Source organism: Fringilla coelebs (genome assembly GCF_963513975.1).
Source record: "Fringilla coelebs genome assembly, chromosome: 3".
NCBI lineage: Eukaryota > Metazoa > Chordata > Aves > Passeriformes > Fringillidae > Fringilla > Fringilla coelebs.
In genome coordinates, this window is record NC_140030.1 from 89,327,510 (window position 1) to 89,349,450 (window position 21,941).

At 38.7% G+C, this 21,941-nt stretch overlaps 1 protein-coding gene across 1 annotated transcript in view; it reads left to right on the forward strand.

The window, feature by feature from the left end:
- THADA (THADA armadillo repeat containing) overlaps positions 1 to 21,663 on the forward strand; it is a 151,231-nt gene extending 129,568 nt beyond the window's left edge. Inside the window, exons 37-38 of the mRNA XM_084203263.1 lie at positions 19,271 to 19,437; positions 20,604 to 21,663. Coding sequence (XP_084059389.1) covers positions 19,271 to 19,437; positions 20,604 to 20,942 — 506 coding nt within the window. The 3' untranslated portion in view covers positions 20,943 to 21,663. The remainder of the gene's footprint in view (positions 1 to 19,270; positions 19,438 to 20,603) is intronic.
- Positions 21,664 to 21,941: the final 278 nt, after the last annotated feature.

The following is a 21,941-nucleotide window of genomic DNA, read 5'->3' on the forward strand; positions in this document are numbered from 1 at the left end:
TATCAGCAAATCATGGGTGACTGGCATGATCCCAAAACTTGTACCCCAAATGTCCTTTACAACTAGTCTATGAAGCATTTCAGGACAAGTGGCTCAGATTTCATCTACTCCAGTTACTAGTGAAACAGCTATGAGTAAGTGCTGGGAAAACCTAAAATGCTAAATGGACCTTGGTAGTGTTTAACTGCTAAAAATACCATTAACATTGGTGGTGTTTAGCTGCACAATTAAAGCATCCTACATATTGCATGGGAAACAGTGAAGAAAGATATTTTACTTTATTCATTGCCTCATTTGCTTGTTGGCATTTGAAACTGTGTTCAAACTATTCATTAAAGTAAGTGCCAACTTTGTCCATAGCAAAAGGGGCTTTTCCTGCTCATGTTTATCGTTGGGTAAATGCATTAAATAGATTTCTTAAAGCTTTAGTTCATGAGCATGTCAAGTTAACCCCTCTCTCCAGACCTGTTTACTTGCCAAGTGCAAAGTCCGTGCTGTGGGATTGGAGATGGGAAAATAACTGGGGGTTAGACCCTGTGCCCCACTGCGGGGTGCAGCATGCATGTTGTAAGTCACTGTGTCTCTCTGGATGAAATATAAAGAAGAGATGCCAGCAAACTGTTCAAAGCTCTCTTTTCATGTGATTGGTGTGTTCATCCTCTTGCCAGACTAGGGGATAGATTAACCACCTTTTGCTCTACTTCCGTGCTGTAGGTGCAGCCTTCCAGTGAGGCAGGTGGGAGGGCCGTGGTGAATAAAACAAATGTCAGGTTGCTCTGATCCTGGGCAGAGATTAGAGTGGAGGGTTCTACTTTTCTCATGCACTATGTGACTTGCCCTGATGTTCAGGTTAGGCTAATGGGCCTCTGAGGTCCCAGACAGCTTCTTTAGTTGTGGCTCTTAAAACCAGTTCTGGCAGCTGCCTGGCTTTGAGGAGTAAGTGGTAATTGCCCAAACATAAACTAGGGAATTGCATGCATACAGACTGGTTTAAGGATGCATTAACTGGCAAGATCATAGGTGATGAAATTTCCTTTGCTTGATTAAAGTCAAACTTGTGCATTTTCTTCTCTATTCTGACATTTGATTTTCCTCTGTTTAGAGGTTTGATCGAGGGGTTACAAAAAACATGAAGTCAGAAGAACCTGGCTGTAGAAAGAGCTTGCTGATACTGCTGCCTGGAGCTCTTCCACTAGCCAGCCTGAGAGTGGAGTGGTTGGTAGTGCTGTGGGGGGGTAGCTACAGCTGCACACAGAAGACTGAACACTTTCATTCTAGACACGTGACTTGCTGTGATACAGCTGCTATGGTGTGGAAAGTTAACAGCTTCCCTCAAATGGATGAATTTCAGGTCCTTGCTAATGCCATGGGTAGGTAAAAACAGCACTTTGGAAAGACCATTTAAAATGCACTTATTGCCTTCCGTGATTTTCAAGCTGCTTTGAGAATTGCTTATAATTTTGGAACCTGTTGGTGAGAAAAATCTCCCAGACAGATCTTGTGATATGCCACGGGTTCTTGGGCACAGTCCAGAAGTTCTCACAGTGTTGTCTGGGTTACTAATGGAAAACTGCTAATCATATTAGCCAAAATATGTTTATGTTCCCTGTACTGGGGACAATTGGAAAGAAGGTTAATGAAATTTTTTTCTGGAATCAGCTCAAGGATTTCTTCCGCTTTGTGAATATTCTTGATAACTGCATTCTGGTAACTAGATGTGCAGCTCACTAAACAAAATTTCTAAGCCTGCTATGAAAGAGGAGCCTTTTGAGCTGAATGTTAGGATTTAAATGGGAGGCATTTATCCAAATGGCCTGTAAGCAGTAGAAAGCAGAATAGACATAGACAAGACCCATCCAGGCAGAAGAGAATATGAAAAAGATGCAATACAGTCAAAAGCAGAAAAAAAAATCACAGCAAAGCGGAGCTGCTCCTGTTGCAGAATGATTTTCTACTTTATTTTCAGAAGATAATGTGTGGAATCTATGTGATACCCTGTTACAAGGAATATGTCTTGAGGCCTCAGTGGAGAGCTGTAAAGCAGAGGTAGCAGTTTGCAGTGTTCTGTTCAAACACGGTGTAGGACTTTGTTTTGAGACACTGTAAGGTGATGACATCTCTTCAGTTCCATTAGATAAGGCCTGTTGAGGACAGGGGGAAGGTCACACAGCTGGGTGTGTATTCTGGGAATGCTCTGACGTGGCCCTGGCAAAGGAGGCAGTGGGTGCTGCCCAGAGTGACCAGAACACTCTGCAGGGTGAAGTGCACCACATGTTACTGGAGAGTAGTGTAATCCATGAAAGGGAACATCACTGATAGGCACCCTTAAGCTGTCTGTAATTGTAGGATCATAAGTAGATAGGGTTCAAACAGAAAAAAAGACAGCATTCTCCGTAAAATGTTCAGTGTTGAACCTTCTGCTCAAGGGACCCTGACTCTGGCTGCATCATTTTATCCTTTCCAAGCTTTTAATGGTCAATACTTCTCATGCACCTGCATAGAGAAGGATTTATGTGGAGAGACAAATGTGTAGTGATGACCATTTAAATCTTGGCAAACTAAATAAGTGGCAAATACCTGTGCCATTTGGTGACTGCTTGATGTCTGTGATGACCTCACATTTAAGAAGTTTCTTCCAGAGAGCAAAATGACACGTGGTAGAGATTATGAAACACTTACTGTGGCTAGAAGCTGTAATTTGGGGTTTTTTTACATCTTCTGTAGTAGTTCTAAGAAGGTAACAATTACATGTCAGTTGCAAGGATGAAAGAATTGAGGTCTGGGAGTGTAAATGAATTCATCTGGTCTTTCTGCTAGAATAAATCAGGGCTGTTTCAGAAGCAGATTTGACTTACAGCCTGGTTGCATTATATTTTTATGCTAATAGGTATATTTTGTGTCTTTGTAATAGTATTTATGTTATGTGTGGCATTCTACTTTTGCATCCTTAAAATATCTCCTGTTGTTATGAAAACTTTTGGAAGATCTCATTGGAAAGTAATTAGGTCTTAAAATTGCATTTGTAGTATGATTGCTTCCTGGTTTAATGGTGACTCTTGAATCATGTTTAACATCTTCCTTAGATACAGAGGAAGAGTTGGCTGAAAATGTGACTTAAATATTTTTGTTCAGAAAACTCTTTGGTGATTACTTTTGGGCTCAGGGACCAATCACTGAATTTGATGACTGCCTTTTTTTTTTCCTTTCTGATGTGAGTGTAGAGTAAGGCTGTTTGTTATCCACAGCTTACCTCCTAAACTTGGGAGTCTTTGTGTGAGTAAAATATTAATGAAGACACATTGACTTGAAGCCAGAGTGAATACACATGCTCCTGCAGTTCTGTATGAAACTGCCTAAGGTTATGAAGCCAGGTTTTCTGGTAAAAGTGTAAAAGTGTTGTTCCTCTTTGCTTAACAAGTGTGTGCCCTTTTGATATAAGCAAAATAGCACCATTGACGATCATCTTCTGCTTTGAAAGCATTTCACTTTATTTCTGAGAGAGACATATGGTATTTCAGTCTAACAAAAATTGCTTTGATTTTTTTCTCCTGATTAATCATAGAAGTAAGCAACAGTCTTAATTATCTTCATTGAAAAACTAATTTTGCAAACTAGGCCAGTAAACTGTGAAATCAGCCTCTGCAGAAGTAAACAAAAACTGAAGGACTGATGATATTCTTCTAAATAGATCTATTTTGTGCTTTCTCTAAACAAGCTGGAAGCGCAGAAGACTCAGAGCTTTGGTGCAAATGTACTCTACTCCACAAGAGCGTGACAGATTGTCAGGGAAGACCAGGGGAAAAGCAATTGTACTCTTCACCCTACATTGGCTAGTTTTTACACCAAGGCCAGGAAGAGTTGTGAGGGTTTGCTGTTTTGGTTTCTTGGTTGCTTTTTGTAGGTGGCATTCTAGATTGCTGATTGTGGGCATGCTAATAATCAAGAAAAATGTTAAGCTCTAAGATCATATCTAGACTTGTGAAGTATTATTTCAACAGATTTATTTAGAGACTTAATTGAAGTTCTGTGATACAAGAAATTTGCAATAGCTGGCCTGTAGTCTCTATGGCATTTTGCCACTGTATTCAGCTCTTGTTACACCAAGGTTCAGATGTGTTATTTGAATAAATGGACTCCAGTTTTATTAGTTAAAAACACTGAAATGAAACTTGCACTTACAAGGTTGTAGCTTGTCCTTTATCTGTAAAAATGAAGTCTGGGCACAAATTGTGTTATTTTGCTGACCAGTTGCTGCAGTTCTTTTATTGATACTGCTTCTTCTGTTTCACTGGTACTATGAAAAGATAAAGATGTCCCATTCCGTTTGTTTTTGAGAAAACAATGGCTACCTGAGTAATTTGATAGACAGGACAGGTACTATTCAAAAGTAATGTTTAAAGCTAGATTATATTGTAAAGTAGCCAAGCAACAATAGAAATCTTGTTACTTCAAGAAGAATTGTTCATTGGTTAGCAATTGAGAAAAGGGAATAAGGAGAAGAAGAATAGTGGAGAAATTAAGGGGAGTTGCGTACAAATTAAAACTATTTCATTTGAAATGGAGCTCACTTTCTCAGAGCATCCAGCTCGAGGTTAGGCCTGATTAGAAACTGGGATATGGAAGTTGATGATAGCTTTTTGATCCTCTGTTGCCTGGCACAGGTGAAAGCTAGAACAAATAGGGTGCTGTTCTAACTGGGAGTGCACAAAAAGGCTTTGGCTATCCACAGCCTGTGACCCCCCAACTCCTACTCAAATTGCTTAAGATGCAGGAGACCAAATGGACATGGAGCAGCATCTCTGATATTTTTGGGATCCTCCATATTAACTTCCCACACAGTGCAGTTGAGTACTGCATGCTAGAAGTTCTGAAGGGAAGGACTTGGGAGAGCCCTGAGCAGGCGCATCCATACACACATGGAGTTCCTTATAAAGGCTGAGCTGGAAAGCCTGTCAGATCCCAGAGGTGTTTCAGCAAGAATGAGGAGATGATCCATTCCTGCAAGCAGATTTTTGCACACAGAATTTCATTTGTGTGTTTGTGGGTGGCAGTGAGGTAGAGGATATAAATACCTTTGCAAACTAACCTAACCACCACCTTGTTTTCACCTAAGTCAGCACTCGAAATTTGTAATGACCAAGATAATTCCTACCTGTGACAGAGTCAAAGAGGCACCTTAGAATGAAAGTTGGTTTTATTGTATTACTGATTTCCTGTGCCACAGCCTTCCCACTGATTTGGTTACTTTAATTCCTGGTGTGTTGATGGAGGGGAGGTGGGGGGAAGCAGTTGTGGGACACAATGGGCTCTTACTTCAAAACCTGAGATGTGTAAAACTCAATGTCTCTTTTTTTTTTTCCTATAATCAGTTCCAAATGAGCACTTACAAGGAGAACTCTGAACTGGCTTAGTTGAACAAATTGATTTCTCATGCTTGAGAAAGTAAAGTTAAACATCCTTGGGAAGCCTAGAAATGTAAATTTTGGGAACTAGACTTTTTATAAAGGGCTTTTGATTTATTAGATTTAGAGCAAGACTGTCGAAACCACCTTGAGGAGCAGAATTATTTATGGCAGCTGCTTACAGTACCAGTGTAATGCCACTTTCGCATGTTTTTAATTTGGTTCCTTCACATGGTCTGTGCTGTGTTAATGATCACCTTGTCATGCTGCCAGTGGAAAACAGTTTTATAAATAATTCCCACTGGTAAGATGAAAGTGTTAACAGAAATACTTCAGTTAAGGTCTTGATTAACTTATACACTTTGCTTGATCACAGTGAAGCTTAGACTTACAATATCTTGTTACCAGAACTAGTAAAACCCATTCATTTTTTCATGTACTGTGTTAATTACCCTTTTACTTTCCCTCATGGGCAGACACACAGAGGCTGATTTCATGTGTTTGTGTTGAAGACCACAGTTACACTTTTAGACTTCTTGCTGTACTTAAAAGTTCCTACCCAAACAAACCTAACCTTCCCTAATTCCAGAATCTATATATTATAATATGGATCTTCAAGACTACAGATTCTTGCATTTAGATGCTCTATTTAACCTACCTTTACTATAAACAGCTGAAGAAAGATCTTTTAATTTTTTTATTTTCTCATACTTACTGAAAGCTTGCTGTCTTATGTACATGCATTAAGAAGCACAACTAAAAACGGAATTTCCAGAATATCTTCCTTCTTTAATTCAGATTCCCCAAATGTAAGTATTCCAGTCAGTTGCCATTTTGCAATAGATAATACTAACATACCACCTCTGAGAAGCATCAGGAAAACAGGCATGTGCCACATTCTCTGAAGCTTAACAGGAATAGGATCACATAACCTGTGTTAATGAAGGGCCTTTTAGAAAAGATGCTTGCAATACTGATTTCCATCCCCTAAAGCAAACTCCTTGGGGGTTGGACTGGATGATCTCCAAAGGTCCCTTCCAGCCGTGAGGATTCTGTGAAGAATTCCTACCCTACATGCGCTGGGTAGGTCAGTTTAATTAGGCAAGATCATACTCAGGTGGGAATAGTCTTTAAGGGTATTTACCAAAATACAGATTATTTGATACTTTGGAGCCAGTGACCTCATGCTCCCCTAAAGCAAGGTCAGCACAGATCTTGGAGTACAAGTACAGTGGGTGTAGGGAAAAGCCGAGGGATAAAATGATCTCAAGGGTGAAGTACTACTTACATATACACAGACTGAATTATTTTGGGCTGGTCTGTAGAACTCAACAGTGATTTCTTTACAAATTCATAGGAGTAGAGGCAATACAGGCAGCCTTTGCTTGTTAGCTGCCTTTTTTTGCAGTGTGTTTTGGTTTTTAGCATGGACATCTGTGTGCCACTGTGAAAGGCTGTGACAGGGTAGAGGTAAATTCTCCAGATTAGGGATTTTACTTGATTCTCACAATTTGTGATTAAGGCTCACCTAGTGCCATGGCAAGGTTAAGTAAGTAGAATGTGGCCTTTGCTGAAGGAAACTCATTTGAAATATACAGATGGAAAAATAAGATGTTAAAGACAGGAAAAGTCTTTAGGTTAAAGACACGTGTTTCAGTCACAGTGTGGATTGTAGCTTCAAATGGCATTACTAAGTAAAAAGGTAAAAAGTTCCTTGAGCTGTGAAGTGAAGGAAGCTTAGGTTTGGTGGGTTTTTTTAATGGATTTGTTTTGCAGGTAAGTGGATTTTCTCATGTCTGATGACTGAAATTTCCTTTCAATAGGCATGACTGCAGTAGGGTCTCTTTTCTTTACCCAGTTGGCTATTTCACAGAAATAGAACTTAATGTTTCGTATTCCTGTATCTTTTTTTTGTCAAACTGGATTGAAACTGGCCCACAAGTTATAATGGGAAACACATACACAGAAGTATGCCTCTTTATTTCCTTATTTTGTTTAAAAATGGGGGGGGGGGGAAATCCCTTTTATGTTGTTTATTCTTTCAGATTGCCAGTCTGATTTAATAAAATATACTAGAGCTGTTATTTTTTTCTGTGCACCGAGTGCTCCCTTCCTTTCTACCTGCACTCATATTTCATTCTCTGTGGTTCTTTCACCTTTTTTCCATATCTTGACTGACCTCTGTAAACTTACAGCCTTCTGCTTTTCTGTCTCATTTGTCTCTTTGTCATTTGCTTTGTAAATTTAGTTGTGTGAACTGAATATTTTTATAAGGAGCATTGATGGGCTGTTGTTATTAGGGTTGCCTAACACACCTCATTATAAAATCCTGGTTTTCAACTACTCATGTTAATCCTTACTAGTTGGTACTGAGATTTTTCTATACTGTGAGTATTTTTTGTAAACTTTAATTATTTGGGTTTTATTACTGTAAACATGATTCTACATATGAAATTAGGAGGAGACTTATTTTATTTATGCAGACTGTGAAAAAAATTGAATGCCTGTTCTTTAAATGCTGTTACACATGTATGCTTTGGATATGCATTTTTGGTAAAATATATACAAATTTGACTGAGAAATAGTACTATAAAATGCTGTACTTTTCATATACACACACACACATACACACATATATATCTACACACACACACATGCTCAATGGAGATTGAAAGGAGCCTAAAACTTGTGAAGATTTTTGTGTTCACAAAGCAGCTTAAATGTCTCTGCTCCTGAAATGGTTACCTGCATTCTTAGCAGGGCAACTGAGGATGCTCAGTGCCAGGAACACTGCCTCAGGATTGTGTAACTGTGGCTGTAGGTAGCTCTGGTCCAGACTGTGTTTAGATACTTGAAATGATGAAGGTATAGATTTCTTTTTCTTTTTGGACCTTGGCAAATTATACATATATGTTGCTATCTTCCTCCTCCAGCCTTTCCCCACACCAAGAATATTCAGAAGATTGCAAGGTCAGGTATCCAAATGTTAGGAAATTCAACTGCTCCCTCAGCTGCAAGTTGAATGTGATAAAGACCAGGATCACAAGAAGGGGCATGCCAAAGCTATTTAGTTTTGCCCTTGTGATTTTGCATTCTGTCCCTGCCTCTCCCAGAGAGCTGTTTTGTGCAGGTAAGCAAGTCATTCCAAGCAGAGTTTGGAAAGGAGGTCACCATGCTGAATGCTTAGCTGGATACCTTGCAGGCATGATTTGCAGGAGTTCAGAGCACTCACAACTGAAGCCAGAGGGAAGTGCATTTTGAATATTAAAGCATTATGGGGTGCTGACTCCTCAGTGAAACAAGTCATAATGTCTCAGACATCTAAAACCAGTCAAGATTTTTTAATCTGCATGGCTGTCTGCTCTTCCTGCAGAATAGATAGTGCCATTCCTTCTTTCCATGCACATGGTTGTAAGTGATTTATGAAGCACTCCATATCGCGATGAATGACTGAGAGCCCCAGGTTACTTAGCCATTCTGTCTTCCATGCCTATTAAGAATATTTTGGAATATTTTAAATAAGAAAGGTTCAAAGCCATGTATTAAATGTGTAGAGAATAGAAAGAGATTTCTTCCCTGGGATGGGGAAGTCCCTGGTGTTGCATAGTTCATGTCTGCATTACTATGTGAGACACAAATGTTTTTAATTTTTGTCTTGTGCAGGGAGCACTTCCATTCAGCACACTGGGGAGAGCACTCAGCACTTAGTTCCTTCTCAAGTTGAAGAGGCACAAACCAATTCCTCAGAGAACTTTGAAGGAAATGGAAAAGAAAAATGTAAAATCTGTATTAGACAAATATATTGGTATCTGTGTTGGATTTTCTGTTGAAGAACTCTGGTTACCGACTGAATACTACTTATCAGTCAAAGAATTTGTGTATATATTTACACTTTATGCAAAACTGAGCAGCTCCTGCTCCTTACATAAATTTACTTGGACAAAGTCCTTGAAGTAACTCATACAGACCATGTTACAATTTACTTATCCACCTGAGCATGCCAAGGCCTCTGGAATGCCATGTCTGCTGAAGATGCAGATGAAGTTGCAGGGAGCCACCCCACCAATATCTGAGATGGAGATACACTATCCAAGTCCCTTGGAGCTTGCCAGAGGATACCCTGATGTCAGCTAGAAGTTTCCTAGCAAATCTTGAGCCGGCTGTTAACACATTCAGACTACAGCTGTATGGAAATGCCAGAGCCTGTGGTATTTTAGTCAGAGAAATACAAGTAAGTCATGCGACTTCCAGAGAGGTGTAGACCTGCCCATGTAAATAGAAGTGTCCTGGGTCACTGAAGGTGCAAAATCCAGAAGTCACCTGGTGGTGACCTAGGTGGCAGGAACTGTGTGAAGGAAAAAGGGTGTGAACCACTCCTTAGGATTTCTTTAATGTGAACATCATGTTGGGAAGAAACATAGAGTCCTGATTTTAGAAATGCCTTATTCACAGTAGGATGGTTAGGATCAGCAGGTCTTTCACGTGAATCAAAACTTGTGGTAGTAGAGTGAGGAATATGTGTGTGTAATCTCATTTCAAAGTATTTCTGAAAGAAAGAGCAAAAACCAATTTGCTCTCAAGAGAGATCACTGGTGCATCATCTTCCCATTGAAAAGAGCCAGTGGTTCTCTCATGGAGTGAAAATGCTCTTGAAAAAAATCTTTGGAGATAGGTATTTTCCATTCAGGATTGAGACTTGGGGCTGTTTACCTGTTACACACCTGCAGGGGAACTGCCCTAAGTTCTCCTTAGATCACTGCCCCTAAGTGACCTGTAATCACTGAGTTGTTGAATAGGATAAACAGCACCTGCCTGTCTATTTGACTCCAGCTCAGTAGCCTGGCTGACTTTTTTTGTTCGAATGTCAGAAAACTTACAACAGATCCCACCATACTGCACTGAAAGCAATTTGCAAGTTGGCATTGGAAGGCGTTTTGATCTTGACAGAAAAAAAGCAGAAAATTCTCTTGGTCATTTGTACTTAGCACCTGCAGTGTGAATGTTTTGTGGTCCTGGTAGCTTCTCACATTTCAGATCGTTTGCAAATTTAGTTGTATTTTCATAGCATTGTGTATCTGTGTCCATATATCGGCAAAAAGATAAAAATAATGTGAGCTGTTCTTTATACACATTTCATCCCTTAGATGACATCTTGATAAGAACAGACAATCTGGACTCTATTGGAAGCTTTTCATGTAAGGGTGGCTGGGATTTTTTTTCATCAGGCAGTCATATAGTGAATTGTTTCTGTGGCATTTTGCTCTTTAAGTGTATTCTCTTACATGGTGAGTAAAGGGGTTTAGAAAATCAGCCAGTAAAGAAGTTGAGACTGTATTATGAATATTTTTCATACAAAAGATTTATGGCATTTTCTGTAAGAGCAATTTTATGGCCACTTCTTTTCGAATGTCACCCTCCTTTAATAAGTAATATGAAACTAAGATAAAAATTAAATATAAACCATCCGAAAAACAGTGTCCCCCTCGTAGTGTTTTATAGGAGGTATCAGAAGTGATGCAAAGACTGAGTTACAGAGGTTTCTGAGTTGGATTTTCTTGCTATTCTGCTCAAAAATACCTTCCTTCAGTAAGTCAGACATACACTTCAATCAGATGTGTTGTAGTAAGTTAGCAAGTGTCTTCTCTGCTCAGATGTGCTCAATAGCCACAGTTTGCAGGAATCTGCAAATCTGCCTTGTTCCACCCTTTAGAGAGAACTGCTGGAAGGAGGGTGAGAAATACCAATGTAAACTAACATTTAGGAGAAACTGTAGAACAAGATCTAAACATGTTGTAACCTAAGAGACCTTGAAAATCAGAACATTTTTCAGTAATGTAAAATTACACTAAATTCCAGTAATTCAAAAATGCAGTTTCCTTAGCAGTTGTCATCAGCTAAGTCAAGCTTGCATCTAGAACGAGAGTTACAGTGCCAAAAAAGTTTAGTGTTGTATCAGTACTCATGTAGAAATAAATAGCATTTTTATGCTTGTTTTTGTGTCTTGCAAAAAATTTACTGAGATACACTTAATAATTCACATGAATTGGCTTAATTAAAGAAGGAGGAGAGAGAACTTTTGCATTGAGACTTATAATTGTTTTAGCAAGATTTACTGGTGTGTCTGGAATTCATTAAAATCAGTGGGTTTTGCAGGGGGAACTTATATTACATCTTTTTGAAGAATTATATTATATAGAAAATGTGTAAGTACTGTAATTTTTTACTTTGTATTCCCAAATTTATGTCAACACCTTAAAAGTTGTTGTCAGCCCATTTATACAACATTAGATCATCACATGGATGAAGGAACTGTTTGCTTTCTAGAATACAATGCCACTAATTAAAGTTGAAAGTGAATGGACTGAATTAGAATCAGCTCATCCATCAAAGACTGGCTACTGATTATTTACTGACAGTGCTTCATTTAGCTCTATTAATTACTCAGTGGCACTGTTATGTAAAGGTCATGCTTGAAAAATTAGGAAAGAATACATGAAAAATTATTTTATGCACTCAGTGCTGGAGTCTGGAAGTAGTAAATGTTAAACAGAGTGTTCATGTGAATAATCTATTAAATGTGCTTTTTCTTATCAGCATTTTAATTGTGAGTGAGTAAACAGGACAGCAGCTTAGAGATCTTGATAGGCTCCTCATGCAGGCTGTGATGGTCATGGCTGTGGCTCCACAGCAACAAAGGAAAGTTTGCCTTTCCATTACTGCTTTTAAAATAGTTTCCTTTTATTTATTTTTTTGCTCTGCCCAAATTATATGCATAATTATAATAATTATAAGGGTTTTTTTTTTTTTAGTTTTTTTCTACTCATTACCCCTTCTTTCCTTATTCCTTTATCCTTTAAATAATAAGCCTCTTACCATCATTCCCCAGATGTCACTCTGAAATTCCATCTATGATACAGAAGTAAATGTGCCTCCTGTGTTCCTACAGCAGAGCTGTAGCATACAGCTCGTTCACATTCAGCAACCTTCATCAGTGCTAAGCAAAAACTTCTGTATAGTTGGTACATGCAGTAACAACTCTTCAGTTCTACATTTAATTCTAGACATTGATACTAGTTTGGAAGCTGTATTTACCTTCATTTTTTCCAGTAAGTACATAATTTGAGTTTAAAAAACCATATGTTCTCATTGGCAGTGTTTTAAAAATTAGCTGAATAATATTTTTACCTTATAAAAAGGAAAAGCATGAGTTCTGTGGGTTTAGGCAGGGGATACTGTCTTTTTGTTGTTTAAATTAGAAAATGGCTCGGAGTGGGGGAGGCTTTGCAAAAGTGGTAATGTAAGAGGTAAAGTCCGAATGCACATTACCTCTGACAGATCTGTGAGCTGTGGTTGTTTTGTAATAAAGCCCTTCGTGTACAGGAGCATGGCTTACATGGGAACATCTTATGTATACATACATATATAGTTAAAAAGGAAAAACAACGTTGTTACTGAGTTGAAAAATACCGTGTGTGCTCTTTTGCACAAGAAGGGACTTTAATTTTCTGTTCAGTCCTGAGCTGTAAGTTTCCATGCTAATCAGACATGTTATTAACTCAGATCTGTTTATAATCAAAGTCAAAGCTGAGAGCAGCATCACCACCGCTCTACTGAGGGACTGCAACTATTAAGAAATTAGTTTTGATTAGTTTGTTTTGTAATGGTGTTGTGTTTTGACATCGTGTTGCGTGATGTCAGGAAGGGCCTCTTTTTAAAGCCATCCTGAAAAAGCACGGCTATAAAACAGACTCAGGCAGGGAAATGGAAAACATATGAAGCAGTTGTACGTCATCTAGGGAATGGTATTTCTCGAGAGGATAGAAATGATCTAATTGCCTTTGATTTTATGAAACACTATGAAAAGGAATCTGCTTATATATTAGATTTTACATAAATGGTCATTTTAAAAAGTGGAAAGTTTGATGTTTGTAACTTAAATTGACACAGTGCAATTGCAAGAGCCATCTGCCAACCATCCAGATGCAACAGTTACCATTTCTGCATTTTCCTTCTTTTTATTTTTGGTTGGTTAGTTTTTTGGGGTTTTTCTGGTTTTTTTTTTTTTTTCTTTTGTTTTGCTTCTCAGCTGTCTTCTTTTAATCCTAGTGCCCAGAAGGGTGATATTGTGGAGACTGGGTGGGTATGAACACCCCTTTACTTACTTTTATTCTCCCTGCTGCTTTTTCAGTGGCAGCATTTCATGTCTGGTGACACCGATGCATTGTCTTGCTGTGGAGTTACACAATTCCTGCCTACCTCTAAGAAGAACGTATTTCAACATAGGAAATGCATTTTCTAGCCTCACTTTATTTACCAGCTCTTTTAACTCTTGGGTTGGGCCAATGGGATTTTTTTCTTTCTTAAATTTGAAGGCTTTTTAAATTTTATGAAGTCTAGGCATACATAAACACATAATTTTAAGAAAAAAATATATCTGTAGCACTGCCTCACTCAGCTGTCTTATATTTCATTTGCTGAGAATAGAATAAGCTTGATTATTACTGAACACCAAAAGGAAGACAATCTTTATACAACAAAGAAGTGATTAGTGTTTAGGTGAAATTTTCCATTTGCAAATCTAATATTACAGGTATTAGTGACCATGATGCTGAATCTGCCATCATTTGGATGAGAACCTGATATCTTGCTTGATACTCATCATCTTTTACAGTGATGTATCAGAAAACATGAGATAAATTCCCAGTTTTGCCAAGCAATCATTCAGTGATCTTTGCTGCTTTAAAGGTCCATGCCTTTGTCAGCTTCCCTCTGAAGTAAGAATACTACCTCATTTTACTGGGGTGTTATGAGGTACCATAATGATAATGTTGTACTAATATTTATAACTTTATGGGCAGCACTTTGTGCAAGAAAGTAAAAATTATTTTACCAGTTCAGATGGTAATGGTCTACCTAAAATACTTTCTGTAATTTCAGTTGAAGAACTTGCCCTTATATTTTCCCTGAAAACATCACTACTGTTGGTACACTGTTCTTTGTGAGATTTTATCTCTGAGCTGTTATACAGAGCTTCCTTGCAGATTCACTTCTCTTTCTGTTTCCTCCGAACACAGTATATGTTTACAAAAATTGGATTGCTCTTTCATCTAGAATGAACTTCAGTTAACAATTTGCAGTATAAAAATTACAAAATGCTTTGTTAGGCAAGGACTATGTTCTGCTTTTCTCCTTTGCCTATATTTTATCATGTTTGTCCATAAAATATGTGTATATATGCTCTTAAGACATCCTTTCAGTTCTCCATAATATCACCGAGGCTTTAACAGAGAACAATTGTATAGTTGGAGGACACATAATAGGCTACTAGAAGAAATATTTACATCTGGCATGATCAAAGCTTTTGGACTATATGAATGTGTATGTGGGAGGTCTAATTTTTATGTGGGCGGGTTCACAAAGACCAAAACACTGCAGTACTTAACCCCTTTCCCTTTATGAAAATTCAATTCCTCAAAATGAAAAAAGTATGTAGTACCTGATTCTTATCTTTATTTTTCATTTCGATGAGTAGTATTAACTATTCTGCTTGTGACTACTTGTTTTAAGTCATAGAGAATTTTTTTGGTATTTCAACCCCTGTAGTGTCTTATTTACTAAGATGCTTATCTTGCTCATGATGTTTTTGCATGTTGGAACATATGCACATTTTCAAATTTAAAGAAACTCATATTTTTAACACAGTTTTGATAGTCTGTAGAACTGCTGTGGAAGGAGCTCTGCTGTATTTTTGGTTCATAGCACTAGCTACATCTTCAGGTTTGGTTTTTGCAGGTTTAGTTCTTCTGACAGTAATCAGCTGTGAGCCCTGGCTATTTGAATTTTTTTTATTCAGTTACTTTAAATAGTTGCATTATGAAAGGCTATTAACACTCACTCATTTAAATAACCTCAGCATTTTGTTTGCAAGGCTCTAATGGGGACATTTGGGATGATAGCTGACCTGGGCTAGCAGCTTGCTGAACGGGGAGGTCTCGCTCTCCCTTTGGCTTCTTTCCTTCCTCCTGCTGTCCTGTGATCTTCCCTTCCCCGGCCCCCAGCTACACCAATTCTGACTGCAGGGTAACCAGCTCAGCTTGCCAGCCAAGCAGAAGAGCCCACACGCCAGAGCTGCGTGCCAAATGCCTTTTGTGCTGTTCTGAGCCTTAATTTACCAGGTGATCAGCAGAGTACCTGAGCTCCCAGGTAAGCATCAGGGGCCTGGGGGGCTGTGGTGAAAGGGAAGCCACCTGCCCTTTTTGCCCCTGGTGAACTTGCATCTTGCTCAGAGCACTCTCTGAAGTCACAGCATGAGTCACAAACACAGCATCATGTGTAATATGTGGCTTCTTGAAAATCAGCCCTGCCTTTGCAGGCAGATGATGATGTGAGGAGCGCTTCTTGTAAACAGGGAAGACCGTACATTTCTTTTGAGAAGACACACATCTTTTGTGGGTATCTTCAAAGATTCTGTGCATGCTTACAGCATCCCTGGCAGTTACTTTTAGAGCTGGGGGTCATCAAATCAATAAAACATTTTCCCCCGTAGAAGTGTTTTTTACCTGTTAAATCATGGGTACCTATGTAAATTTGCTTGCTGTTATCCATTTGCATTACTTCAGCACTCCAGGCTTAGGAGAGTTAATATACTCCTTTTGGATATATGCTGTCTCTCTTCATTATCCTTGTAGCATTGATAGTCCACAAATCTAATCCTGAAGTAGTCTAGCATCAAATTTGTGTAAACTGGTATCAAAGTTAATATCAAGGTGTTCTGTAAGTAACAGCAGCTGAAGGAGCATTTCAGAAATCATGGGGCCGTTCCTGATACTCTGCAGGAGTGGGATAGAATGAGCGGGTGGAAGTGAAAATTTTTCATCTGCTAGGCATTGGTATGTTGTTGAGTCTCTGTGAGCACCTGCAGTACCAAGATGCTGCTACACTAGCTTCTCTAACACAAAGCCCTTGCAAGGTAGGCAGACTCTTAGCCAGATTTTGGAACCCTAAGCTGCAGTGTTTTCAAAGTGATGTTGCTTTGTTTTCTCTGGTCTCAACTTCAGAAATGACATGCAAGTTTTGTTGACCAGTTAAATGGCATCTGCAGTTCACAGAAAGGTGGTCAGCATGTTCAGGATCTTCAAGTGTTTCCTGGGTGCAACATATCCTTTGCATGTTTTCCTGTATTCTTACCTCTTTTTTAGTTTGAAGAAAAAAAAAAAACAGCAACAAAAAAAGACGTGCCATTTCCTTTGTTGCAACTTGTAGGATTCTCTACTAGACTGCTGTACTCTGTGACCACAAAACTGCCTTTTCTTCTGTGTCATGCTGTTGAAAAACTGCTAGCAAGCAAGATTAGTCTGAGCAGAACCTCAGCATTACTTGTTTTGCTACCTCTTGGTAGTTTTCAGCATGGTCACGCAATACCACAATTAGAGGCTCCAATCTATTTCTTGATGCATTTCTCAGCAGTTCAGCGTTCTCATTCACAAAGCCAGCATCACTGTATGTATTTATACTTAGGGAGGCTAAATGTTAAAAAGGCCTCAGAACTGGCAGTGCTATCTATAATTGGTCCTCCAAAGCAACAGCTAACTCAGCAGTGGGAAGTATCATGTTTGGTTTCTAGCTCCCAGCATCACCTAATTTGCTAAATATTCCAATACAAATAAAGTGACATAAAGAAAAGGCCTTAGATAAATACTTAAAATCGTAGGCATTCAGGAATCATCATAAAACTCAAAAATATCATATGAATTCAAAAAAGCTGAGTTTAAAATATTGTGTTTTGTAAGCATTCATAACCAGGATGTTTGTTTCAGGCTCAGAACACCACACTCTGTTTTGATCTGTTTTTTCAGCTCTGAAGATTGCCAGTATTACTGAGGTGTCCCCTATTGCACTTGAATGAAACTGCTTCCTATCTAAGCCTAAGCAAGCCAAAACAAAGAAGACAACCACTGTTTACATTATTTAGAGTATCAGACTGGTACCAAATGGGGCACAGCAACAGGGAAAGCAAGGGTTTTTTTTAAAAAAACAAAAAACAAACAAAAAAAAAAAAAACCAAATCCCCAACAAATTCCTGGAAAGGAGTGTCAGCAAAAACAATATTTAAAAACCCCAATACCTAAAATAAATGGGATGGAAATGTTGCACTACAGCACTTCTCAAGTACTCCCTCACAGAAGAAACTCAGGGAAGTCCTGATAATGTAATAATTCCTGATATGAAGAAAACAGATTTGAATATTTGATTTTGCTGTCTACCAGAGACAAACTGTGTATGTAACATTATTAGTGTCACTAAGAGATTGACTGCCTGCCTTCCTGTTGCTTGTTCAAGGAGATTTCCATTTACCCTCATCTAACTCCAAGATAAAGAGGGGACCATCTGTTCTTTCTTGTTCACCCCCTTCCTTATTATGGTCCTTTGTCCTCATCATCTCAAATACTAATTCATTCTCCCCAATGTCCTCAGTACATTGCCTGGTCTGTCAAGTGCATGTACTCATCTTTCCATCGGTCTGTTATGCCCTTAGATGTTTCCTTACTCTTTGGCATGTGTATTTGCCTAATCCTGGTGTTTTAGTGTGAGTTTCTCTGCTGTGCCAGTGCAGCCCAGAAAACCTGCAGCTGGCCTGAGGCCTCGGGAGGGGTGACAGCACAGGGGTCCATGCTCTAGCTCTGAATGTGGGTTGTGAGGAAGAAGTCTTGGTTGCACTGCTGTGCCTCTTCCATGTAGATGGTTGTTGTCTTTCAGGAGAAATGTTTAAATACAGACACACACAAAAAGTAAGGTGTGCCTTCCATATGTGTATGGATTCTTAACAAATTCTGACTCTGCTCTGTTGTCTGCTCCCAAATTACAGCCTTCAAGAATGGCATGTCCTTATGTACCATTATTTAGACCATTCAGTGAACATTTTTCAGTTTGCTGGTGACTATGGACATGGATTAATTTTGCCAAAATCCTTTTTACAGTAATAGGAATTTTAAAGAGGCTTGTCCGCTAGCTCTCCTCTTCTGGTCCTCTTCCTGCAGCCCTTTTAAAAAGAAAAAAAAATTTGCATTAAAATTACAAGTGGAGAAACTCCTACCTGTGGACACACAGGACTTGTGGCATTTTTATATACTCTGTTATCAAAAGCAGCCCTAGGACCCAGAGAGTTAAATCAGCATCTCCCCAGATGAGAGCAGGGAGGAAGTTCAGGGAAGAAATACAGTGTGGATGATAGCTTTGTGTACAGCTCTGGCATGATGCCAAAACCTGTATAAATATAGTTCTGTGATGGGGGTTGTAAACAGTGTCTGCCTTTCCCTTCTCAAACATCTTTTCTAAGCCTGTCTTCATGCCTGATCTCTCTTACATGTGTGTGTGTATATGTATATCTTATTATATATAAAGAGATTACACACTGAATAATTACTCATTTTATATCCCAGCGCTTTAAAAACATATCATGTGTTGTAGGTTTCGAGTTCCAGTGAAAACGTTACATGAGATCTAAGGCATAGCTGTTGTTTGGCAAAAATAGTCACCATGTAATAGTGACAGGACTGTGTGGAGATGTTTCTTAGAGACATATCTGTATATTTAAACCCAGATTAATAAATGTCAGTACATGGGCAGGAGAGAAAAAAAAATTAAGCATCAGCATTTTCAGTGGCTTCATGTATTGTTCTGGCATTGAGTGAAGGCCCCAAGTGGCACAGAAGTAAACACCCATCTAATTTATTTGCAGTATGATTTATCATTCTGCATGTTTTTGTGTAAGTTCAGTATCTGTTTTCAAGAAATCATTTTTGTGCTGATTTAATTTGAAAATGTTTGTGGTCTTGCTCTATATTCTTATACATATTTTCTCTCAACAGAGTTTGCATTTAGGATAGTGAATGCTCCAATGGCCCTGGATTTAGCCTTTGGCATAGTGTGTGAGCTGCTCCAGTGGTGGGGGGAGATCCATGCCGGTGTGCCAATCCTGCTGGAGTGGCTTTTGGGAGACAGTGACCTGCAAAGAGATGGGGAGACTTCTGCCCTGGTAATTTTAACAAGCAGTTGCTATAGCATGTTAGAAGCACTATAGTTCAGCAGTCTTGTGGTAGGAATAGAATGAAATGTCTTATATGATGAAACCTGATAATTGCTACTGCAGTACTAACTGATTTACAGTCTTTTAAAGAATTCACATGGATAATATTTAGAATGAAAAGAGTTTTATGTCTGTTTCCTGGTAATACCAGCATCAAATTAAAGAGATCAATAAGCAAACATTGAAATAAATCAAGAGTTATTTCACAAGGCATTGTTGACTGAAACATTCTGAGGCTGTAATGTAATTACATTCAGTATTATTGCAGATGGTGACTTCATTGAATTTAAACTGCTGTTGGGGGTGCCAGGCACATCTGGACATTCAAGACCATTCAGTGTTCTACCAATGCTGGCTTTCCCAGAGATGGCATTTAAATATTTGGTAACTTTATGCCATCATCCATGTGACCAGTTCTGCACAACACATGAAACAGTCTTGCTTACATCAGTCATTGACTTCAGGATTGTTTCTGTAAAGCTTTGCCACACTGGCCCTGTGAAAGCTGTTACTGTATAAATACACTGTGTTCTTTTTGTCTTAAAAAGACTGGAAAAGTCATAATAATGCTGGGAGGTAAACCGGAAGGAGCAGGAGCAGCTACATCTTGGAGAAGTTTGTTGGCAATTAATATGATCCATGAAATATATCATGAATCTTTTCTTAAGTCTGTAGTTTAGGTGTGCATTTCTGATGTTTCACTGACTGATGCAATTTTCGTTTAATCCAGTCAAAAAGTTCCAAGATATAGCAAATTACCATACTGCTTACGGAGGTCTTTGTGAAATATAATACTGTTTCATAGGGGAAGGCAAGCATGTGTGAAGGATTAGGGCTGCTATTTACTTCCACTATTTCCCAAGATTTGTGCCATAACTGCCTCATCTTTGAAGGTAAAATTTCTTTGGCAAAGTAGGAACCTTTTTACTGTGTTTTCCCAAACCTTAAAGAAAAGGCATATGAATGTTTACCTTGTTTTTTAATATAAAAAGCTGTTCTATGACAGCCTCAGTCATCGTTTCTATATATATTCTTTTTCATATCTCTTATGATTTTCTCGTTGTTATCAAACCACAAGTTATTTTCTAATCATTGTTGGTTTTCTTTTTGTTAAGGAAGAAGATGATTCCCTGTTTGATAAAGGGGAAGTGAATTTTTGGGCAGAGGAGCTGACTCATGTGAGACAACTGAGTAAGCACCTTTTACATCTTGTATCAGTGACTCACCTCACCTTACCAGATCATGGGGAACTTACTCATCTATCAAGAATAGCACTGGACCAAGCCCACCGCATTGAACACCTTCTTGGAGCCCTACCTCCGGTTCCAGAGTTTTCCAGAACTCCAGAATTCACAAGATTGGCTATTCAAAAGGAGAGAATATCAGTCTGTCTTAAAATATTAAATCTGCTGAAGCCTGATGACACTTGCAAAAATGAAAATCTGGAGAAGTAAATTACTACAACTTCATCCTCAGGGAGCTGCACACATTACTGGATGGGCAGGGAGACTGTATTCCAGCAATGTTCAAGGAATCAGGGATTGCTGTGATGACTTCAGGAAACCTGCAGTACCTTCAGTATTCAGGCTTGGACTACATTTTTTGTATTGATTAATTGGGCGCTGATTTTTTTTTTTAATGGGACATGCAGTGGAAGACTTTTTCTTTTAAATGCATTTGCTAATTTCATTCAGATGAACATTGTTTATTACAGCTACTGTAGGAAGTAAAGCAGCTAAACTTAATATTTTCCATTCATCCAGGTGCAGGCCACCTGTGGTTCTGTTTTGTTCCACATTTTTACCTCCTGTATCTTAATACGAAGAAAAAGTTTATTTTTTTGTCTCATTTCAAGATGTAGCATGTGACTTACGAAATTAATATGCTTTTTAAAAAACCTTTAAGTGTTTCTAATAGAAAAACAAACTGTGACTTCTTTGTTAATGGCAATTTTTAGAGTATATTTTAAATTTTACTGCATTTTTCTCTGGAGGAAGACAAGGATTTTCACTTTGGTAGTAACCTTGTTTTGCACATTGAAACAGCACTAGTTAGATTTCTGCATGCCTCTTTTCTCCTTTAAATCAAATAACTACTTCCATAAAATGGCTCTAAAATGAAGACTTGCTGTGTTCAAAACGAAGCAGCTGTTCCACTGCAAATGAAACAGTTCCATCTTTACTTGAAACACCTTGCTTTGCAAGCAGGCTTGGAAAGCGAGGTCCTGCCGAAGAGTGGGATGGCCCTTGGAAGGGTTGCAGAAGTGTGTCTGTGCTGCAGCCCTCGCTGCTGGGAGATGCTCTCACCAGGCGGGGCAGCTGTAGGGACTATTCTGAGTGCTCCAGGGTCTTGCTGTGTCTAAAGCACAAAAAAGCTTGTTGTGCATTGAATGGTTTCTATATGAAAATGAGACATCAAAAATAAATAGTGATGTGAAAAGGTTGTGTTACCTT